The sequence below is a fragment of the Saccostrea cucullata genome, unplaced genomic scaffold (genome assembly GCF_032062105.1).
Source record: "Saccostrea cucullata isolate Sc308-1 unplaced genomic scaffold, CSIRO_AGI_Scuc_v1 ctg586, whole genome shotgun sequence".
In the NCBI taxonomy this organism is placed as follows: domain Eukaryota; kingdom Metazoa; phylum Mollusca; class Bivalvia; order Ostreida; family Ostreidae; genus Saccostrea; species Saccostrea cuccullata.
This window is the reverse complement of record NW_026931374.1, coordinates 450,845-475,613: the sequence shown is the minus strand read 5'-3', so window position 1 is coordinate 475,613 and position 24,769 is coordinate 450,845. Positions and strand designations below refer to the sequence as shown.

The 24,769-nt window shown below is 33.8% G+C and overlaps 2 protein-coding genes and 1 pseudogene across 2 annotated transcripts; 1 reads left to right on the top strand and 2 right to left on the bottom strand.

Moving 5' to 3' along the window:
• Window positions 1-5,402: 5,402 nt before the first annotated feature.
• LOC134232387 (uncharacterized) lies at window positions 5,403-8,039 on the bottom strand (annotated as a pseudogene).
• A 6,158-nt stretch (window positions 8,040-14,197) lies between these two features.
• On the bottom strand, window positions 14,198-14,842 carry LOC134232386 (uncharacterized). The gene has a single exon (XM_062714333.1). It carries the CDS (start codon window positions 14,840-14,842, stop codon window positions 14,198-14,200), a length of 645 nt encoding a protein of 214 aa, XP_062570317.1.
• A 2,907-nt stretch (window positions 14,843-17,749) lies between these two features.
• On the top strand, window positions 17,750-19,415 carry LOC134232385 (uncharacterized). The gene is made up of 2 exons (XM_062714331.1): window positions 17,750-18,814; window positions 19,332-19,415. The coding sequence occupies exons 1-2, from the start codon at window positions 17,750-17,752 to the stop codon at window positions 19,413-19,415; spliced, it is 1,149 nt and encodes a 382-aa protein (XP_062570315.1).
• The last annotated feature ends 5,354 nt before the right edge of the window (window positions 19,416-24,769 follow it).

The following is a 24,769-nucleotide window of genomic DNA, read 5'->3' as shown; positions in this document are numbered from 1 at the left end:
TCAGTCATCTCTTGAAACTCTCTGTCCATCTTTCTCTCATCAATACTATCAGGTTCTTTTTCAAGGGCTACAAAATTTGGATAAAGACTATTTTCTAACTCTTGTGTATGGGCACCTTAAATATGAGTTTTAGGCCTAGCTCCACTATCTTTGGGTGTGGATGTATGGAAGGGAGGTAAAGGTGAAGTCATGGTTTCTGTCTAGGAATCCTGGTTTCACAGGCACCAAAAATGTAACGGGAACCAGTGTTATCAAGAGACTAAAATAAGACAAACCTTTCCCGAAGTACAAGTCCTAACCTTGATATAATAAATTAATTCAATATACTCTATTGATTATAGTACTTGGGGTTAGAAAGTCTTATTAAACCAATATATATAGGCCACACTGGTTAAATTTCTACCCAGGTTCTTTAGTGATTCCCAGATTATGATCAACACCTTGTTTTGAAATGAAAAGATTTGTAAATACAAGTATAATAGGCATAATGTATAAACATTATAGCTATAAATCTGACTTAGTAATTATATAAGATAGTAAAACATCAAAATTGTCACATACGTATTAACTTTCCTCATGCCCCTGTGCTAAAAGTAACGACATGTAATACTATAAGTACTAATAAAACAAGCGGGGCGGGACACTTGGAGAATGGTGAGAGAGGTCCTAGGGAGTTTTGGTATAAAATTACATTGCGAAAGCTCAAAATTTTCTTAAAATATCGCCCGGAAAAGATAGTGTTTGATACAGACAGAATGTACAAATTTACGACCCTGAACTTTGACCTGTTGACCCCAAAATCAATAGAGGTCTTCCTTATGCCACAGGGAGTTGTTCTGTAAAATTTCATTGAAAAAGCTCAAAGGGTTCTCGAGATATCGCGCGGAAAAGAAAGTGTTATAACAGACAGAATTTGCGAATTTATGACCTTGACCTTTGACCTTTTGACCCAAAAATCAATAGGGGTCTTCTTTAGCCCATAGGGAGTTGCTATGCTAAATTTCATTGCGAAAGCTCAAAGGGTTCTCGAGATATCGTGTGGAAACGAAAGCGTTACAGACAGACAGAAAGACGGACGGACGGATGGACGGACAGACCCAAATTAATATCCCCCACTTTTCAAGCGTGGGACAAAAAGTCTTATCTACTTATTGTTTACAAATATAAATTTTTTATGGCATGGCAATGAAATACCAAATTTCTAATTGGTTAAACATAATTTCGCCACTTATTGATTTGTATGAAAATATATAAATTGTTAACAAACTCTATTCCTCTATTAATGTCAAAGAAGACTAGAAAGAACATTGAAGTAGAATAAGTGATTTAACAGGTATGAATATTTTTCACATATATCAACCAATTACTACTGAACAATTCTTCAACCAGGAAATTAAATCCCCAATAACTAACATATTTTTCCTCAAACCAAGAAAATTGATCCCTCGAAAATATGTGATTTAACAGAAGTTACTATCAAAAGATCTGATTATATATCAAAGAAACCATGAACAAGTCAAGTGATATCAATTTCCTTCACTTTAAGGCTTAGATTTTGAAGTTTTCAAATTTGACAAAGAATCGAGAGACTGGATTGGATAAGCTTTTCATACATTAAAGGAAAAATGCTCACTGTTCTGCAAGACTGGGTACCTATAACTTTGTTCATGTTGAAAAGAGAATATGGTAATTTGATCAATGGAGTTTTCATTGCTGGTTCTTTTGGTGAGGGAACATACGGAATTTCTCTCTGAATGCAAGAAAAAAAACCAGATGTAGATATGATGGTAATATTAAAAGGATTTCTGGCCTTTGGGAGACATCAGCAGGAAGTGAATGCAGACTTCAATATTTTGAAAGTCAAAAACGTTTCCATGTTTGTGTTGTTGAGAATATTGGATAGCGATTATCGTGCTTCATTTATATCCGCAGCAAATGAAAATAGGAGATTTGATAATACATGTATAACAAAACCAACATTTTTGCAAATCTTTTCGAATCTGTTTGTAATTGTTTAAATGCGACGAATGGTCCAGCATTCATGACATGATTCTTTAAATACAGTTGTTGAATCAGTAGATCTTGTTTTTGGTATTCATTGCGATGAAAGACCATATGTGGCTGATGAATGGAGGGAACGAAATTGCATGTATAATTGGCCTTCTGATAACCAGATATCTGATATTGTAAAAATGGGTTGTGACTAAGTTCCTGTTAGATTTCCTGGATGTGAAACCGAGGAACTAGAATGGCGAATATCATTTGTCGGGGTAGAAAGATATCTCATACACTCTATAAATTCTGCATAATTCAGAACAATGTGCAAATGTTTACTGAAAATTCTTTTTAAAATAAAGATAAAAGTTTTTGGTGATTTTTTTAATCAAAAGATCTCGTCTTATATTGCCAAGACAACTTTTTTTTTGGATTTCGGAAGAACGTAATGCCTCCGAGTGGTCGAAGAAAATCTTTGTCCGAAATATGTGTGGTTGTGCTTAAGAAGAATCATGAAATTTATTATCGAAGGGCATTGTTCAAATTACTTCCTGAGAGAAATCAATCTTTCGGTGGGGAAAATTAATGATTGCAAAAAAGAACGTTTGATTCATATCCTTAAAAAACTTTACAAGGAGAGAACACTTTAAAGAAAGTGTTCAATCGTTACCTGTTATGACCATAAAAATTCTTTACTTGGATTTCTGCCACTTGGAAAGTATTCTTAAAAAAAGAATACCCGGTATGCTAAAAGCAGAACTACAAAATTTATGATCAGGGTTACAGAGGAAAATTAGCGGAATAGTCTATTTCACAAAACAATAATTTCAGAAAAGCGATATTAGAATAGCAAACGCTTCGTTTTATTAATGCTTCGCAGAAACGAATTGAAACTACGAGATATTTCCCTTTCTAATTTTCTTATAAGATTGGTATTGTGTGCAGAAATTTCTTTGATAAATCCAATTTTTCCTCAAAAATTAAGTCGACACACGAACTTATCTTTTTAAAAAACTCCTAGATTTTGCAGCTGTTAAACTTAGACTCGAAACTCTCGGAGTGAGTAAAAGAACACAAATTGCACAAGTATTTTTTTTACCAGAGAGTTATATGAAAATGCATTACATTTGTACCCATGCTTAGCGCATTTATAAATATTCCTTGCATATCAATACTGAATGATGGTATTGATTCCATTATACGACTTGCTTATTCTTTCCTCTTCGCAAATAAGATCGAAACTGAAACTTTCACATCAATATGTCGTCCAATTAACAATATCACTTCTTTTTAAAGGATGAGGTGACTTGCGGCCCCTCGTATACTGACAAAAAATTAAATGTCAAAATTTTACTCAAATTTTTGTATGTAACTAATCACTGATATGTGTACTTTTATAGAATACTATTTATAACAAAAATAACAACGTGATTCGAAAGATTTAAATCTTTAATTGGGATAGGGGTATCATGTTTACATTCAATTCCCATTGCATTTTAACCCCGCCCCACTCTTTGAAGCCCTTAGAATATACGAGCGCAGATAGGTACAACTTTCTCCTTTGGCTGGTCACTGTATTTTATTGAAATCTACCTATATGTGAAAGGAGAAAATTTTACCTAACTGCGCTCACATGCTATTTTTTAAAAATTTGTAAAATCTAGTTGGCCTTTCCCATTATAAACAGATCGACGGAACTAGATTTTCTGACGCAAGAATGAATTCATATGTTAATCGAGGCACAGGCGATACTTTCTAACTGACCAATCAGCTAAATGAAATTCGTTACGAGTGAGTACCACAAAAATACTATGGAAACTTGCTTGGAATTTTACTGCTTTCCGATAATTTTTCATGCATTTGAGTCACAGATTAGACACGGATCTACATATGTACAATTACCGAGACCACTGTAAAATTTATATACAGTTACAAACAATTGATAAAATATACATGATATAAATTTCAGTTTTGTAGCGCGTTTTGTGAGCAATTCGCTAGGTTTACAGGTATTCCCGAGTATCGGTGAATACAAGTTTCATATGAATTTCTTGTCCTAAAACCAGTAAATGCTGAAAATCCATTCGTATTTTTAAGTATAAACAGCATTGGCTGACCATTATAAAAGTTTGAAATGTAGAAAAGGACAACAGGTAAATTTACATAAACCACGTGTCTGCGATAAAATGTACACGTAGTAAAACAGCATGTTTTGTTGTTCTGTCATCGGATTGGACAATGACTAAGTGCGAAATAATAACAATAGCCATATAAGGTCTTCTCAGACACGCATATCCCTCTATAGTACTAAGACCCGCCCATTCTCTTGCCATAAAAGAAATTATGTTCTTATTCGTTTCACTCAAACGAACATAAAACATTTATGAAATAAACACAAACTCGTGAAATAGGATATGAAGCGCTCTGAAAGTGCAGTTTAATTATTACACACAATACAAATAATATCTCTTTTTTCTAATGTCCTCATCACTCAATGTCCGAATTCTACAAAATAGAAAATAAATATTTACAACAAGGTATAAATCTAATATAACATTCAAAACTAAGCAATGGGCGGGTGGGTGGGACTTATAAGACTGCACGAAATAGAGCCCTCGAATGGCTTTCCCTATACAGAATTTCTTTCACGGTCAGTAATAGCCACCTGATCTTAGACTATGGACACCAAATTTACACTTGTCTAAACCAATCTTTTCAAGTGAATCCAATATGATTTCTCTTGCTCTTGTATAAGAAATTGGACGATTATCCGATCTCAGTTTATAAGTTTGGGATTTTTTACAAAATGACAGAGATCTAAACAAGAACAGAGGAGAATACATGTCAGCGTTTGACAATTTTAAAAACTTTTCCAACATATTTACAGGACAGGTATCACAAAATGTTCTAGCAATACAAACTTTATGACCAGTTTTATAAACATCTGTTTTACTTTTAACAATGTTAATTTCTACACAATTAGTCTATATACAGATATCTGAGTAACGAATGTTAACTAGTTCTGAAAATCTCAAAAATCCTGCAAAACCTAACAAGCACATACTAAATGTTCTTAAATTATATAAATTTCCGTCCGCTCCAAATGTAGAAACCAGAGTTTTCAAATGTTCAGGCTTATAGGCTCTTTTTTAATCACTGGTTTTGATGTCTCTCTAACTGCCCCTTCCTTAACAGTTTTTACCAAAGCTGAGTCACAAGGATCTATATAACCTGCTATGCTATGTGCCCAACTGATGGCATGTATAGCTGAATGTATTGTGCCAGACGATTTACATTGTTTTGCTAAGTGGATAATATATAGTGCAACGTTGTTTTCCGAAGCAGGAAGTGATTGAATCCCAGGGTTAAAGCTGCTACACCACTTACAAAAGGTATTAAAAGCGTACCTGTACTGTTTTCCTGTATTTTCGGCCTTAGATATCGATATTACACAATATCTGGGTAGTTCAGAAGCAGGTCGTTAGACGATGATCCTGTAATCCACAATTAATTTCCGTCCATCTGCCCACTTTAAATATATCTGAAAAATGTGTTTATTAAAGCAAAAAATTAGCATCTTCTAACTTTAACATATTATATGGTGTATCAGGACCTTCATCATCTGCAATACACCCTCTCTGATGTACCAGGACCACTTGTCATCTGCAATACATCATCTATACATTTGCCCAGCTCGGCAAAAATCTTTGTTTAAAGTGTACCAGGGCCAAACCATCTGCAATACACCATCATAAACTACAAATTTGTAGCGTCTAAACGTACTACCAATATTCCAGAGCCAAAATATATAGAACCAAATAGACAGTTCTTGTTCTGACCTTGACTGATTATCTCACTTGTATCTTTAAACAATAACACATCTTTAACATACGCCTTATAAGATAGTTCTAAATCGAATAACATTGGCCAAAAACAGCTGAGGGCCAGTTAGGTACAATCAAAATACCATAGGCTTTGCAATCTAATGAATGTTTTATAGTAGAAACTATCAAATGAATGGGAGGAACTAGCCAGTTGTTTTCGCCAACCCAATTCTGTGTAAAACAATCTACAGCCTCTGACTCAGGATTCCAAAATTTTGAGTTGTATCTAAAAAGTTTACGATTGTTAAAGTTTGCGAATCTATCTACAGAGAAAGGACCAAACATAGAACTAATAAATTAAAAAAATTCATTTGTAACTTCCCAATCATCGTGATCAATAATTTTACTGAAAAAATCTGCCTTTTCATTTTCTGATCTCGGAACCCATTGAACATCAAGGGAAATTTCGTTTTCGGCACACATTTTGAAAATATTATATGCTTAAACTTGTAAGTGATTCTTCATGCTACCAGTGTGTACTATTTTCGCACAACTTTGATTATCTGTAAACCACTTTACTGTCATATTTTGTAGTTCTTTCTTAAGAGAAGCCAACGCCAATTCTATGGCCTTCAACTCTCTCCATGTAGAACTCATAGTTTTCTCATGTTCTTTCTACATCAAATGGAACACCTTAGAATTAACTTCAACTGTATATGCACTTGATGCTGAATTACTTGCATCTGAATAAATGATTACATTTTTTCTTTTAACAGAATGTAAAAATCTTGTACTGTCACAACGCATACATTCTACCCAAAATTTTAGTTCTTCAAACACTTGATCTTTATGCTTGAAAAATAGCTTAGAATCCCAAGATTCTTTTAAAGCAATTTCCATAGAAGAAAACCTTGTCATAATATTGCAAATGTTACTCATTACTGGAGTCATAGAAATGATTTCCCCACTACTTTTGCAAGTTCCCTCGCTGTTACATTGGGAAAATGAGTGATAGTTTTCTGTAGACAACAGATAGCATCATCGATTCGTCTGTCCGGAACTGAAATAGAGAATAGATTTGATTTCATGTTAAACCTAACCATTCAATGACTTGTGTTGGTATAAAATGTGATTTCTCAACATTAAACACCAGACTAACTTCTGACAACGTTTTCTGAATAAATTGAGAATCTAAAAGACATTGGTCCTCAGTAGAAGCGAACGCCAAACCATTATCTAAATATAATACAATCATAATGCCATTTTTTCTCAAGTATTTCACGATGGGTCTTAAGCATTTAGTAAAAATGAATGGAGCTGACGATAGACCAAAAGGGAGAACCGTAGAGCAGTAATACTTGTTTTCCCACTGGAATCCTAAATAAGTTTGATAATTCTCAGTTATATCTATGTGATGATATCCTGATTTCAGATCAAATTTAATACAGTAAAAACCCTTTTCAAAATAATCTAATGCCGTCTTCCAGTCTTCAAATTTTATTTTATCATACTTGACATATTTATTTAGCCTACTTAGATCAAGGATCAATCTCTTTTTGTTTTTGTTTTCGGCGACACTCAGTGGACTACACACAAATGGCTGAGAAGGAACTTCTAAAATACGTTTGTTTTCCATCAAATCTGAAATTTCTGAAGTAACAAATTCAAAATTGTTAATAGCAGACTTGTTATTTTGAAAACACATAAAAGGAGGGTTTGAAACGAAAGGAATTTCATATCCAGATTCAATAACTTTCAAAATAAAAGGATTTGTGCCAATTTCTCTCCATTTACTAACATTTCTTTTCAAATTGTACTTTATCAATGACATTTGTTTTGAATTATTTTTCTGAAGGCATTTCACCTGGCCAGCAAGAGTAGAATAGCTTGTATAACCTGTACACTTATCATTGACTTTGTGACTTGTTTTGGGGGCAGTTGGTTTTCCAGTGTCCAGTGGAAAAACAGTTGAAGCGTGCGTCGCTGGGCTGTGGTTGACGCCTTGTGAGTTTGCCACGAAAGGGCTGCTGCTGATATGTATATGGCTGAGATGTAGCAGTAGAGGAAGAACCAGAAGTAAGCTTGGCTGCCGAGCCTGCCGCTGCTGACGCTGTAGAAGCTCTGTAGGAGCCATACGGGTGGAAACGCTTGTTCTGGGTTTGCCTTTGCTGCCTAAGGGCTCGGTTTTCAGCGCTTCTAATTTTCTTCTCATCGTCAGAGTTATCGGCAATTTCTCTGGACTGATACTCGTTTACTGTCTTCCACCCTGCAGGAGATGAATTGGCAATACGAATGTATTTCTGGCGCGTTTTCAGTTTTTTCCGCAATTCGCCTATTATTGACACTGATTCACTGTCTTTATTTTCGAAAGCTCTTATCTCTAGTTTTTCTAGACCCTCAAGAATTTCAGCATTAAAATCGTACTGAGCGCGATTCCCTTCAGATTTAATCTTAAGAGTAGAGTTTTCTTTAAGTTTCTTAGCAATAGACTCCGACTGTTCTGCTTTAAGCTGACCTGAAAGGTTTTGAAATTGTGACTGCAAAACTCCTGTAACAAGCTTCACCACGTCCGAAATATCCAACGGAGGATTACCACCAGTAGTTTCCTTTGTAACTTTCTTATTATCATTAGTCTCTAGCAAAATTTCGTCTCCAGAATCGCCCATGCCAGAATATGATGAATGACGAAAACGTGTTGACTGCACGAAATAGAGCCCTCGAATGGCTTTCCCTATATAGAATTTCTTTCACGGTCAGTAATAGCCCGTGCTATGAATATTTATGTCACCTGACTAGGTGACCATTCTAACAGCCAATAGATGACAAGAATAAGCAAACACAAACACGTGTTTGCGTAACATTAATAAATACGTATATTCGCACAAACCTGGCTGAATTTAGCTGTGATAGGGTCTAGAAATCAAAGATAATGCAGAATTCCTTATAATTAAAATGTGTCTGAACTATTGAAACTATTCAAAAGGCGTCGTATTTATTCACTCGTGTTTGAAAACTACCAACTTCGTTGTAGATTAAATATAATTCGTCGTGGAAAAAGGGGCCCCAGATAGCAGTTATGTCACATCATCCTTTGGAAACGCCCATTTAAACAAAACATCTGAAAATAGAAATGATATACTTAAATCGAGTTGGTGTTGTTTAAATTCCTATCGTGTATGCGTACTGAATGGAAAAAAAAACTATCGTTGTCTTAAGAAAATCAATGATTCCTGTTATGTTCTCATGGAATTCAAGAAACAGGCATTACTCAGTTTGAGTCATAAATATCACAGTCTAAACATTTTAGGCTGCAGCTTCTACGAAAAAGAAAACTTAGAAGATTCGTTGAGGGCATTTGCAATTACTTATAAACATGCAAAATCTCGAAAAAAGTACTATTCCTCACACTGCAATGATTTTAAGGAAGTGTTTCAAGGACACCAGAATTGTAGTAGACAGGATAACACTTTCAGGTGGAAAATGTATTACCAGTATTCTGATAGAACTTTTTTTTCCTTTGTGGTGTTTGAAATAAAAATCTAGCATTTTCTAATTCAAATGACAACTAGCTTTTCACTGAAATAGCTTTAGTTTATCTTACTTTAAAAAAAGTACAATTCGACATTTTATTTATAAATAGATAAAATAAAAATGCCAAAACTTCATTTTTTGGAGGATCATGTATTTACAATTATCAACAAAACATGCTGTAACTGTACATATTTTAATGTCTTCAAAGATGAATTCTATTTGCATTTTAATGTTTTTAAAAGAATTTTAAATTTTTGAGCATGCAAAACTGGGAAATGTATCTTTTTTGTTAATAAGATTATATGTATTTATACATTTCTCAATTGTGTTGTAGAACTTCGTTTGAAATGTAAGTTCTGAAAAGATTGTTCGGAGTGTTTAGTCTTGAAATTAGATAAATAATTGAATTATACATTGTATATGAGATTTATAAATTTTATTTTTTATGATTAAAAGGTAAAAAATAGACTTTATGCTAAGTTATTGGCCAATATGGACGAGAGCGAAACATGGATCCCTAAATCAACAGAGATGGGATCAGGTGCAGTGGAGGAGTGAGCATCTCCTGCCAACCGGTCACACCCAGTGTGCTCTTTGACATGATCGGAAAATAACGTAAAAATCAAAAAGACTTACACTGAAAAAAATGACTTTAAAAAAGACAGCTAAGATTTTTATTTTAGCATTTTGTTTTTGTCAACTTTCCTCGTTTCAAAAATTGTTTATACATAGAACATGTTTCTGTGTATCGAATCAATTTTGAAATATAAACCCCGTATTTAGGTGATTTAGGCATTGCTGCATAACTGTCCTAGAGAAGTTGACAATTGAATTGGTTACCGCATTTGTCGCAGAGCTTGTTTACCATTAACATCTTTTTCAAGGAAATTACGTAACATAAAAAAGATGCACTAGACTCTGTGGTTACTTTTATCTCAAGCTCACCGGTATATATCGTATTGACATATGAATGGAGATAAGTATTATTCCTATTGTTTAAGAGCATTAAGTATATTATAGTATGGAGAAGTAATATATGCAGCCTCCCAGTATATAATTTTATTGAGTAATAATATTTGTACATGTACCTAAAATGTATGCTGTAAAGTAAGTTTTATAGTATAAAATTTTGGTGTATTTTCTGGAGTAGTTACAGCAATGCAGTGCAATGTTTGAGTATTTACAGTTTAATTAAGTTTGCAGTAGAATTCTTAAAGGTATTTGCAGTTAAATACAGTAAAATAAGTGAGGTTTTTTTTTAATTAAATGCAGTGTGCAGTTATTAAAATGCGAAGTGTTTTGTCAATGTAATGATAGGCTAAACACAAATTAAATTAGTATATACTATATATAAATGTTCAAATTCATGTAATTTACAATTTTTTTTGTAAGTTCCAAATTGCTTTACGACGCTATTCATCCAAAACAACCCAACAACGAACTAATTCAAAATTTTAGATGTGTATTTTTAGATTAATAAAATGTATTTGTGAATGTTTGTTTGAAATAAAATAGTTTCTACTTTACTAATGTGTTGTGAACACATGGACTGCCTGCATCAAGAGTAAAATTTAAAAAAAAAATCAAAAATTTAAAAATATTAAATTTTAATGGATGTAAGCAAAAATCAAACAATAAAATGCTTTCTTTGGTTGTCAGTACGAAAATAGATGTCGCAGCTGTTGCAGAAAAATAAGCATGTTATGTAAAAAAAAATCCTAGTAGCTGCGACGTTCATCCGAGTACTACATGTAACAACCAAAGAAAGACATTGTATATTTTTGTTATAAATCTTTAAATAATCAAATAAATTATTATTAAAAGGATTAATTATTGTATTATTGATACGTTCGTACTTTTTATTGATGGAATAGCTACTCATCAAAAATGTGTACATGTGATATGCTTATTGTTGTCCATGCACTGAATAACGGCAATGGGCTTTTTATAAAAATTAAACCAGAAAATATTCATTGGATATAAATTCATTCCTGTAGAATAAACAAATTTATAATAAACGTACGGACTGTTTTGATATTTGGTCTCTTTCTTTTCTTTTTGGGTCTTGTAGAATTATAAATATTCATCGATATTTTCTTAAATGAAGCAGGAAGATAACGAGTAAGCCTCGGCTTTTATCTTTCAAACAACATTTCTCGACCTCGGAGGATATTCTGCAACATTCACGAAAACGCGGACTTTATTTATATTCTACCAAGTATGGTACACAAAATTAGGGATAATCATTTCCTCTATAGAGAAACGAATTAGGTCACCATGTCTCGATTACGCTGTTTCATTTAACACCAGAGGTAAAATTTGTTTGCTTACCTATACATAGAATGCAGACCATTTGAGCTTTCATTACATTAAAGATAGCCTTTTTAAATTACAAATATATGTTCGTAATATGTATTGATCAGTTAAAAAGAATATACAATAACAAAATCATGTTCCTGGTTATACTGCTAAAATCACTTTGTTTAATGTGTAGGGAGGTCCGTGGAATAGCCCCGCTTAGCTATAAAAATCGACATTCATCAGCAACTTACAGTGTTTATACTGCAAAAGACGATATACACATCGATGCGGTCTAAACAAGTATTACATTCTACAGCCAAACATGCATTTAAAATGTTAAGATTTGATACGTGTTTCTGATCTGATAATTTTTTGATGACGTTCGTGATATATTGGAGAATAATGTCAGGCGGTTTCCTTTGATGTTTACAATAATCGTGGTAGAATAATTGATCATGTTTTTTTATACATTACAGAAGCAAAATTGTTAGACTTTAGAGTTCATTGATGTCATTATACACGTTTTTGAACAGAAATCTCTGTCAAATTCCTATCTTATCTCTACAATAATCATTCGGAAAGCCAAACTTGTTTTTGCATTATTCTTGCGTTATGATTGATTGGGAAGACATTTGTTTCGGAGTGATTCTGCAATTTTTGTCACGTTGTAAGTATATTGTTCTGACTTTGATAACTTATATAAAACATAAACTGATATGAAAATCTGAAGTGCTTTTGTTTAGCGGAAAAAAGAATTCGCAATATTTTGAAGCGTAAAAATTTATCAACGGTTTTTCCCCTAATTTCGCAAAAATGAATCGACTAAAATATTTACAGATTTACGGTATTGCAAAAAGTCTTGGTTTCGTAAGTGGGACTGGGAGAATACACAAAATTGAATATTTTCTTTAAAACAACTTTTGACAGTTTATAAATTTATTGATTTCAGTTATATAATTTGTATTTTAAATACCAAATTTTAAAAAAAAACTTTTCCTTCTTTTTTCGACATTCATGATTGCGTCATTGTATTATTTGGTTCACCTTTATAAAGTCAATTGTTCTTATTTTACGTAACACTTCAAACGTTTTACAGCTGGTTTTGCCCTTATTCTTTATGTTACACACACACACCCTCACACATATACACATACACACACACCCTCTCACACACACACACCCTCATACCCTCACACACACACACACACACACTCTCACACACATTCTCTACACCCTCATACCACAGGCACTTGTTTCAGTACTAATTTTTTAACACGTAGTATAATAATAACACAAGGTATATAACTCCGAATGACACGGATTACCCCCCTCCCACGGAATCGCATTTATTCATTTATTTATACTTTCAGAGGAAAAACACTTACAAACTACTATTTATACCTATGTCTTCTTCGATACTATATCTACACAACCATATATGCCATGCTTGTCTTTATTTTCTTTAGACTACGTAAACAGCGTCAAAATTCTGCTAACAGGGTGGAAAAGTCGATATTAATCATAAAACGGTATGTGCTATAATCTCGAACAAAGACAGTCTTATTAAAACCAGCCGCCTTCTCCTTTCACTCGTCTGGCACCAATGACGAGCGAAAGGAGAAGGTGGGCCTGACGAGTGAAAGGAGAAGGGACTGGTTTTAATCAGACTGGGGCAAAGAGCAAAATTAAAATAAAAGAGTGGATTTAAAAATTCAATTTCAGTGTTATTGCAGTGGGTAAATAGAACTTGTTTATGTCTGATTTACCCTGAAAATATTACGATGTTTATCTGATGTAATTTTAGAAACAGACTTTTAGACAATCAAAATCAAATGAAAATCGCTGATCAGCATATACCATTTCATGGTAGAATCGACTTCTCCACTCGGCTAGCAGAGTTTTGAAGCTGTTTATGGAGATAAACGAAAACAAAGACATGCATGGCATATATGGTTGTGTAGATTTACAATTTATCGTCGAAAATAATGGTAATACACATTTTGCCAGTGCATTTCCTCTGAACGTGTAAATGAGCGCGTTTCGGAGGAAGGGGTACTGCGTGTAATTCGGAGTTAGATACCTTGTGGTATTACTATACTATGGGTTAAAAATTATCACCGAAACAAGAACCCGTACCTCACACACCCTCACACACAGGAGAGAGAGAGGAGGGGGAGAGGGTGAGATGAAGAGAGTTATAATTATTTTCACGCGTTGCTTTTACTCTGGAGGTATTTGTACACTGTGACGGTAGGACTGTGCGCACTTCCCACCATGAGATTGTGTTCATCATTAACACAAAGAGCACGGAGGCTATCTGAAGGCAGATGTCTGAGAAGAAGAGTCAGGAACTGACCGGCACAATTGAGCAAGTGAATACCATTATTATTAGTATCTCTTTTAAAGATAGAAATCATTACATTAAATCCACTTTTCTCTCGGCTGCCGCAGCACACCAAGATATTTCCAAGGACATCAGTGCAGATTCCAGCTGGATAAAATTGGGAATTATCTTGATCTGGACCAGAGTAAGAGAACCTATATTCTCAAGATCTATTCACCACTACCATTTCACGGGCAATAATATCTGATGTACAAATGTCTCCATTGATTTTCTCTGTCATGTAGCTTACGTCTGAATATAGTTCTTCTCCGTTATCTTTTTTCTGTATGTCATGAAAGCTCATCCCTTCCCTGTTGTATCTAGTTATTTTCCATTCTTTATTTTTCTTCATTCCCACAAGTATGTCTCCATTATAATGAGAGGCGAAGATAGACCATGGCCTCCATTCCCCTGTGTCAAAAAACGCTTCAGTTGTCATATCAGTATCCACTCTGTAGATGGATTTCTTTTCATAATCTGTGTAGAGGAGCTCTTCCGCTGTAGTGATCGTATGAAATCCATCTACCTGTCCACTAGCTGGTATTTTATTTAGCTTATTTCCTTTCAAGTCAAACTGGATGAGATTTCTATCATCCCCACTGGCCCAAAAAGTACCAGATGATACTGGAGATAAACGAAAAGTTGCAGTAAGACCAGGCAGGTTTGCTTCGTGTACTTTGACTACAGAGGTAGAAAGCTTCATATATGAATGTTGAATAACCTCGGACTTATATGTTTTGAGGGATTCCTGAAGTTCTTTATCTTTTTCTTTCAGCATCTTTTCTTTTTCATCTCGATTGGATTTCATACTATTCTGTTGAGTTGGTCTGGAGTTCGTTGATTTAAAGGACTCTGGTTGTTCTTGACGTTCTTCATCTTCTTTTAATATTTTTCTTTTTGGACAGGAGGGATTCTTAAAAAATCTTTTCGACTTCTACGTTTATAATTTTTCCCTTTGAAAACAATGGCATTGTAGGATAAACTGATTCAGGAAATTTCGCCAGATTTTGTTTGTTTTATCTTTATTCAATCGTATAACCTCACTTGGTTTTTGTGATAATACACCATTCGTATACTACTCAATCTTTTTGTTTTGATATGAGATATAGTCTTCTGACCAATTCTCTGCTCAGACATCTCATCTAGACTTGAAGCTTCCATTATGTCCAACTTTGTGTTGTTAATAAGCATTATATATGTAGCTTCCACTAGTTCCTTAATCTTATCAGCCCTCTGCTTTATAGATAATTTAAGTTCTGCAATTTCCTTCTTGACATTTTCTACTTCTTTCGGGGATTTTAAGTTTTCTAGACATTTAGGGAGGATGATGCTGATCAGCTTTTCCTTGCACTGTTTTAGACTCTCATTATAAAAATCTCAAGGTCAGTGACCTGGTCATCGTTGTAAATTGTGGTAAAACATTTTGAACAAATGGGAGCGGAACAATGAACACAGTAAAGTTCTAAATCTTTTGTTGGGTGGATGGGACATTTCTCTGTTGGCAATTCTTTTAGTTTATCTCGGAAATGGAGTATTTCGTGTTTTCTATCTTCCTTGTCCTGAAGACACATTCGCTTGTAACAGGTGTTGCAGTATAATTTAGTGTACTTAAACCTTTGATTGGAGGAAATATTGCGCTGAAAAAAATGAAATTTAAATGACATCGACTTCTAAATGTTATTAAATATCTACAGAAAAATTACCTGTTTTGTTCTAGAATTTACATATTGCATTTTGTTATCAGTGTTTAATTTTCTTAATTAAGGATAATTTGTTCTGTATATATACCATAAACAAAAGTACACACCGTTAAACATTTTTTTCATCGTCAGCCCAAGGTTGTGGGAAAAAGTTCGAGCAGCAATAATCAAAGTGATTCGTTATTTGTCTTTTAATTTTTTCGATCACATGACAAATAATTAATTGGATAAAACAATTAATTGGATTAAGAACATTTTCAGTACACTTCCGCAGAATAAAATACAGTGGATTTTCTTTAACTAAAGTGGACTATTTCTAATCAATAGAATGAAACACGTGCGTCTCGATTTATTTATTTGCTGTTTAACAAAATTATCCATTTTTTTAAACACTGAATTAAAGATGGATTTTCCGTTATTTCCTGATCATGACGATGAACACACGGCAGATGGGACAGGTCGGCAGGAGATGCTTACTCCTCCGTAGCACCTGATCCCACCTCTGATGTTTAGGAGGTCCGTGTTTGCTTTGCTCCTATTCAGTATTGTTTTACTGAATTTGAGTTTGAATACTGTTTGTTATCTCCATATCTTTCATATACACATTGCGTGTTCCTAGCGACCTATTTTTCATGTTCACAAATCTGTTTAAATAATTTAAGTGCGTCTTATCTGAATCGAAGGGCATGTGACATCAATAAACAATGATAAAACAGGCATTTCATAATGATTTATTAGACATTAAAATGTCGGACAAGTTAGCAATAATAGCATAAAGTTTAATTCTGATGGAGATAGCTGTCATCTAGTGAGTAGAGAGTAGAAAGGTTTGATTTTTCATCAAATTATTGGTATTTTTATATTTAATTTATCACTATCACTAGAAAGATGATCTATGGGATTGAACATATTTGAACCTTATTCATAATGCTTGAAGGACTTAATTGTTGCAATTTCTTAATTCATTTAATTAATTTAATTGAATCCTCATGTTACGTGTGTTATACATGTTTAAAACAGTTTTTAATTTTATTTAATTTTACAAAAAGATGGCGGCAAGTTTACAATTAGTGATTTGAAATTGATTAAAACTTCTGATAAAATGTATATGAGAGGCTTATTTTACATGAGGTGGGGTATTTTAATATATTTGAGTCCTCAGCTAAAAACATTCAGAATTTAGTATTAATGCTGAATATTTAATTGATAATATCATTACAAGTGTGTACATTCTCATCTCTCAGGCTGTAATCTAAGTGCTGTCGATCACGCACATCAGTATGACACAGACAATCGTTCTAAATACATACTGCGGTATTTAAATTTCAACTCTCAATATCGCTTAATAGATGATCACAGAAATGTTAATTATATTAGTTAACTTATATATAACTATAATTTTTTTTATATAAAATTGCAACTCTGTAAGATCAGGCACCAAGGAAGTCTTTTTACACACACTTTCAGTGTTTAATATTGAGTTTGAACGTATATGTGTATGTTAGGAGTAATTCGGACTAAAATTTCAAGAAAAGTTTTCTTTTTTAGTTCACGATTATCCCACAATGAGTCAAAGAAGAGACACAGAGCAACATTTCATTGAGTGCTCGACATGTAACAACTATTCCCACTTCTACTGCAACATCTGTCACCAGCGGGTATGTGAGCAATGTAGAGCTATCCATCTTCGTGAAAAAAATAATGGTAAACATGAAATAGTCCCTTTTCAGGACAGATGTATAGAATTGCCAATAGAGAAATGCCTCATACATCTGACAAAGGTCCTTGAGCTCTACTGTGTTGATTGTTCAATTCCTATTTGTTCAAAATGCTTCACCACAGATCACAATGGTCATCAGGTACTTGACCTTGAAGTTGTTTATAATAAAAGTTTACAACATTCAAAGAAAAGGCTGATCAATATTCGAGACAACATCCTTCCTGAATGTGTAAAAAAGGTACAATTACAAAGAGAAAAAGTGGAAAATTTCAAGATTAAAATTTCAAGTCTGAGAATGTCTATGAAGCATAGCGTCGACGAGATAAAGACAGCAGTAGACACTATGCTGGCTGACAGCAATGCCGAGTTGGACAGAATAGAATCATCAATTATTGATGAGATATCCAAAGAAGAGAAAAAAACAGAAGAACATATCACATGGTTGAATAAACTGATGGAGGACTACATCAGCAATATATCTTCATGCAAACCATCTGAAGTTATCACATTTAACGAAGACGATGAAGAAAATATTCTTGTACAGATTCCTGATATTATTGATCCTGTAGTACCCGAGTTTAAAAAGGGTAGAATTATTAAAGAGGAAATAAAAAAGCTTTTTGGTTCCATCAGTTTCTGTACGCTTTCTGAACGTAAAATGCCAAAAGAGAACGACAAAATAAATCTAAAATCCCTGACATCAGTAACATCTAAACCAACTCAACAGCAAAGTATGAAGATTCCCTTCTCTTTGAAGAAATTGCAGGGCGTTGATTTATCTTTCAGGAATAGAGTTCGGCATCTATCACCATTATCTTCTGGAAAGTTTTGGGCTAGTGATAGTTATGGACATCTCTTTCAGTTTGACTTGAAAGGGAATATATTTAAGAAATTAAACATCGGAGGACAGGACCGTGGGTTCCACACAGTCACTAAAGACGACGATCTACTCTACACGGATTATAACATGAAAGCCATTTACAAAATGAACAGTGATCTAACACTGAATGATCTGTTTATCACAACAGGAGACTGGGAACCATGGTCTGTCTACTGCTCCCTTAAAAGCGGTGACATACTTGTCGGCATGACAAAGGATAGTAAATGGAAAATAACCAGATATAGCAACGAAGGGGTGAAGTTACATGATATTCGGAGGCACGATAATGGAAAAGAACTATACTCAAGCATAGGCAACATCACAGAGAACATCAATGGTGATGTTTGTACAATAGACTACGTAGCCTGTAAGTTGGTGGTAGTGACCAGATCTGGAGATTATCGATTCCATTACGCTGGTTTTATTTCTCATTCAAGTTTACCGAGTGGAATCTGTACAGATATACTTGGAAATATCTTGGTAGGCACTTTTCAGAGAGGTTTTAGATCGGTAACAAAATTTCTATTTCATGCAACTCGCCATTTCATAAATGGTGATGGTCCTGAAACTGGCATTTATTTGTTGGATAGGGATGGACGGTTCCTGTCTATTTTAAAAGATCAAGGTATATATCAAAATGACATCCTTGCTCTCTGTTTTTTTGACCACTGCAATCTAATAGTAGGGGGATACGATGGACCTGTCACCGTGTACAAATATCTTTATTCCGAAGACACGTCGTAAAAGGAAAAAAGGAGGTCCATGTGCTACATCGGTCACCTTAACATCTTTGCAATTAAAAAGTAGAAATCAACTTAGCAATTAAAAGTTATTAAAAATTAGAATGAATCTTAAATTGAATAAGCTTCAATCTATACTTCCTGGACATGGTAAGGATGCTTTATTTGATTAATCAAGTTTAAATATACTTTACGAGGTTTTTTCCGCCGATAGAAAATTAAAGGGGATGTAGTATTACGTGTACTAATGGTTGCAGCATTCTGTCGTCATTGACTTTCCGTTTGACATCCCAGCAAAATTCGCAGCACAGTTAAGGTTAAAGAAAGGAGGCGGGGCATAGTTTGTACGGGAAATGTTTACAATGAATTCACACATAGTATAGATCTTCAAAATACCACAAAATGATATTATTTGCTATTTCAAACAGCTAAATAGCTGTATACTTCATAAAAACTTACTATTTCATGCAGTTTTGTCGTTTGTTAAATCCCACACAACGGTATATAAACGATGCATCGGTCGTAATGCTCTTGTCAATGAGACGTCATCTCGCAAAAAATGACGCAGTTTGTACGCAGCGAGAGACTGATCAAGTTATATTTTGTACAAAGAAAAACGTCTTTTATTGTCAAATAAAATATAATTTGCAATTAAATAAATTGACATTATTTTATTTATAAACTGTCAGTACATTCTCCAGACAAGTGATATTGACGTGTGTTTGTATGCAGATTCATTGAAAAAGTGATAGAAGGGCCCCAATAAATCGATTTATTGCAAGGGCATACCCTCAATGTATCTTGTAAAGTTTTTACACATGCATGTATGAGGTTGAAATTGCAAGTATTATATCAAATATAGAGGTCAAATTTGAAATTTATCTTGGTCACATGATTTTTAAAGAGTTATGTCTTTTCAACTTAAAAAACAATAATATAAAAAAAATTATTCCCCATCCTTATATTATTATTATTATATTGGTTATTAATGTGTTTTAAATTGCACATGCAGGTAATTCACCAGAAAATAAAGGCCAAGTTCAAATTTGATCATGATCCAATGATTTTTGATAGAGTTAATCCTCGTGAACTAAGAAAAAAGATTACGATTTTTTGTTTCTGTCCTTTCACTTTTGTAGGGATATACACAGGGAACTAACTTTGTAAAATTATCGAAGCTCATTTGTATACCTCCTTTGCCTGCAGATTTTATGCTTCTTTTGTTTTCTGATTTCTGATTTTTATGCTTCCCTGCTTGCTGATTTTTATCTTCCTTTGTTGGCTGATTTTTATTCTTCCCTTCTTTTTGATTTGAATGCTTCCTTTGTTTGCAAGTGTTTCCTTCTTTACACGCATAAGATTTTGCACAAATTCTGCTTAATATGAATATAAAAATAGGTTTGCTAATAACGGATCGCCATTGGTACCCATGGGAATTCCAATAGATTGTTGGAATGCCTGGTCTCCAAAAACCACGTAGATATTGTCAACTTCAGAGTACTTTTGTGTGCAATCAAAATGTGTTTTAACAAAATAATTTTGTAAATGACCAATGAGTAGGTAAGTAAATTTAGGAGTTCCATTTGATTAAAAAACAGCTGTGAATGATATCAAAAAGCTTGGACTTTAAACTGTTTAAATTGTTGCCCATCCTTATCTCGGAGGCCATGATTGAAAAAAAAAACTGACTCTATACTACCTCAGTTTGCTTTCATAAAGTTATGAACAATCACAGCTTTGCTATTCTTAAGAAGAAATCAAAGATTTTTTAATATGCATTCCTTTTTTTAAAAATTATATTGTGACCTCATGGGGTAATGGTTTAAACCAATTTTTATCTACACCAACATGCCAAATGACGATGCTCTTATATATTTCACCTTTTCTACACCAGTGGTTTTTAAGAACAGGGTTTTTAAAAGATATCATTCATTTTTACCTATGGCTTTCAAATATTGCAATCGTATTTCTTGTGAGAACACTGTACTTCGGGTACCAATATATTAAATTTGCATTTAAGAGAATTTTAATTGCTATGTTGTCTAAAGGGTCGTCAGTGTTTCACAAACCCAGCTTGTTCCTTTAAATTTTGATTGAGAAGAGATAGGGCTTTCATATTCATTACATGTATCTGTGATAAGATATGTCGAAGCATGCTATGATTTCTGAACCTTTGACTTCACGATTGACTTTATTTTTTTTTTCAAAATTCAACTTCGGTTATAATTTCTAAATGACATAGGATAGGGCATGTTCATATTTGACACAATATGTCATACAAATGAGCGAGCCATAATTCTTTGATGTTATTTGTTGTTATTTATCTCCCATTGGAATAAGGCATAATCCTTCATTCAAACAAACGTAAATCCTTTTTAATTATAAATACGTTGCAAGCTTGGTTGAATTGGTCCAGTTGTTTTTAAGAAGTTGAATTAAGTGTGCAATGAGACAAGTGGACAAATAGACGCACGCAGAACAACATGTGATCAGTAACGATAATATGAGCCTTCAGCTGAGGTGGATTAAAAGTAAACATGAATTCATCGACTTTGAAAACTTCAATCAGATAATATATTTCTTATACAATATAAAGAAGAGAGTGAAAAGTTATCAAGTCCCATTAAACATCGAGATTAAACAACGCGTTATCGGTTCTAAAATGGGAGTGAAGATCCAGGTCAGATCATTATTGATTGCACAAGTAAAAAGGTCGAGGTTGATAAATTCCTAATCTCGTGTGTCTATAGTCCCCAGTATATATATGTACCTAGCAGATTATTCAGACGTAAGAACTACGAACTCTAACTCTTGATTCCCGCCTGCATTTTGCACCCATTAAATTCAATTTTAATGGCATTTTGGCCATTAAATCTTTTTTTAATACAAAGAACAGTTCTATGGTAATTGATTAATCATTTTAATTCCAGCGTTACATAGTAAATTATCATTAATTCCAGCTCTTGAAAAAAGGGGGGTAGACGATATTTTCTAGTGAAATCGAACTTTCAAGAATCACCATATTTTGAAATAGTCTTAAATATGATAAATGTATCTCATATCTTTTCTTATGTTTTACGTAAATACATAAAACATATATAAATTAATAAAATACAATTATTTAGTTGTAAATAGCTTTAAAATTGGTGAAAATCGGCATTTTTTTTCGTTTTTTGTCTATAAACATATGCCCCCCCCCCCCCCCCCCCGTGAAACACAAAAAGCTTGACATAAATTTGTTAAATGACAGTCCACATTACCTGTAAAAAGGAATTGTGTTTCACGGGGGGGATGTTTTAAAAATATTTTCCGTTTTCCTTTGATTTCTATAGTGAAAAACTCAAGTTTTACCAAAATTATAGAGTTATCTCTCTTTGGTTTCCCAAATAAGTAACGTTTTATGAAAATTCATATAAATATCTATAAAATTTTTGAAAATCATTCGATAATGTTAATTTTTGAAAATTGACTTATGTAGAGGTAGGCGGGAGAACAATACTATCGTTCCTATTTCTTGATTGTTTTCATGCGCGGATGTAGAAAGGGGGAGGGGGGGGGGGGGGTCGGGTGTCCAAGGTTATAAAATGTATATATTAGAGGAAGAAAAACTTTACCTTGGAAAAAACAGTCCCTCCTTGTAAACGCGAATTTGGTGAAATGGGTACGAAAAGTGAAAGATTTTTGAGGCAATAGAAGTCATCGACTCATATCTATACCTCCCCACACTCCCCACTCCAACCCACAGCCCGAAATAAATTTTTGACGTTTGTTGAAGTTTAGGATTTTTTTTTTTGGCTTGTCAAGAAATTTCTGGGTTGGATTTTTAATAGACTGGGGTGGAACACCCCCAATCCTGGAAAACATTTCTGGATCCGCGTCTGGTTTAAGTCTATAGCAGGAACATTTGAATTCATTGCTACCGTAAGTATCCAACTTTCTTGTTATCATTCGTACATTTGCAATGACAGCAATGATTGTCATTTTATTAGTCTTATTTCTTTTCATTTATTAGTCTTATTCCTTATCATGCACCGTTCACGGTAGCTCAGTCGATAGAGCGCTCGCTCCGTGATTAGGAGGTCGTGAGTTCGTATCTCGGCCGCGACTGACCCAGTCGATAAAATGGGTAGCAACTGTTCTTTCGCCATGCACTCGGCACTTTGAAGTGAAAGTTGCGGGTCCTTCGGATGAGACCTTTAAAACCGAGGCCCCATGTCAGCGGCAGGCGCTGGCACGATAAAGATCCCTCACTGCTCAATGGACCTGGGTGCCGAGTAAAGGTCAAAATTTGAAGCCCTTCACCGGCATACTGTGACGTCTCCATATGAGTGAAAAATTCTCGAGAGGGACGTTAAACAATATACAATCAATCAATCCTTTTTATGCAAGGAACGCTCAATGTCTTTATTTGAATATACCAATAAGTTATACTTTTCTGACCTATGTGCGAACTTTATTTAAGGTAGACGAGTGGGGTTATAAAGTGTGAAAATTACAATAAAAAGACTCCTATGAACGTTCCATTGACTTCCGTGTAAATGCCAAGTTCAGGAAAAATCTACCATCAAGGTATTTTAAGGGACCGTCTCGAACAACAGGTACATTTACTATAGGATTAAATTTTTCTAATTTCAATGTAAAGTCAATTATACAAATACAACTATAGCTAGACTTCTTTCCTCCAATTTTGATATTCCCTGGTATGATGAATAATACTACATTGTACATTATTTTTAAGAACGACAAAAGTTTATAGATTGGTTCCCAGAGGTAACTTAAAATGTCAAAATAAATAAAAATTTTCTTTTTATATGGAGTACTACAAAGTATAGTACATGTAGATACAAAGGATTTATACGAGGGTCATTCAAAAAATACGTAGACAATGCTTCTCATCGTCATATAATTATTACAAGATTATAAATCAACACATTTTCGTAAAAATAAACATTTATTTTGTCGAAGTGTGAAGTTTCATTCCATTAGATTAAATAGAACTCATGTTAGCAAAATTTAAACCAACATGTTTTGTTTCCACGGAGCACGGTTAACCAACATTGTAACATCAAAGACAACGTTGAGAAAGTTTGCAAAATTATACTTATTTTCTTAATTTCAAACACGGTTTGTAGCGTCTTCTCCATTCAAAAAAACATATCCATGACACTTAACACCTAGTTTGCGAACAATTGTACAAATATAGCTTGAATAAGAATGTCATTGTTTTCAAATTCTTTCATTTACCATGTAACTCTATTAATTCTGCAACAGTGAAGCAAACATCACGTTCAATGACGTTCCTACATCTTTCGACAATATTTTAAAACTTAAACTGTTTTTATTTTGCAGACAATCCATAGCCCGATTCAAACTTGCTACCACTCAAAATTGTACTTTCCATTTAAAACAAATACACAGATTATTTTTCATACAGATCCTGGTTTATACGGATTTTTTAAGCTTGTAGAATAAGTTTCCCGAATGTAAAGTACAATTTTATTGCTAATTGCTGCTCCGTGACGTCCTCCGACGTCATGGTTTTTTGCTTTTTTTAATCAAGTCCATATGTATTTAGAAACTGATATCTTTTAAATGGAGCGACATATTACATAACATGATTTCATTTTAATTAATACAGCAATACTTTATTTAAACATGTAAATTTTATTTCGTTTCAGCTCCATTTATTAGAGAT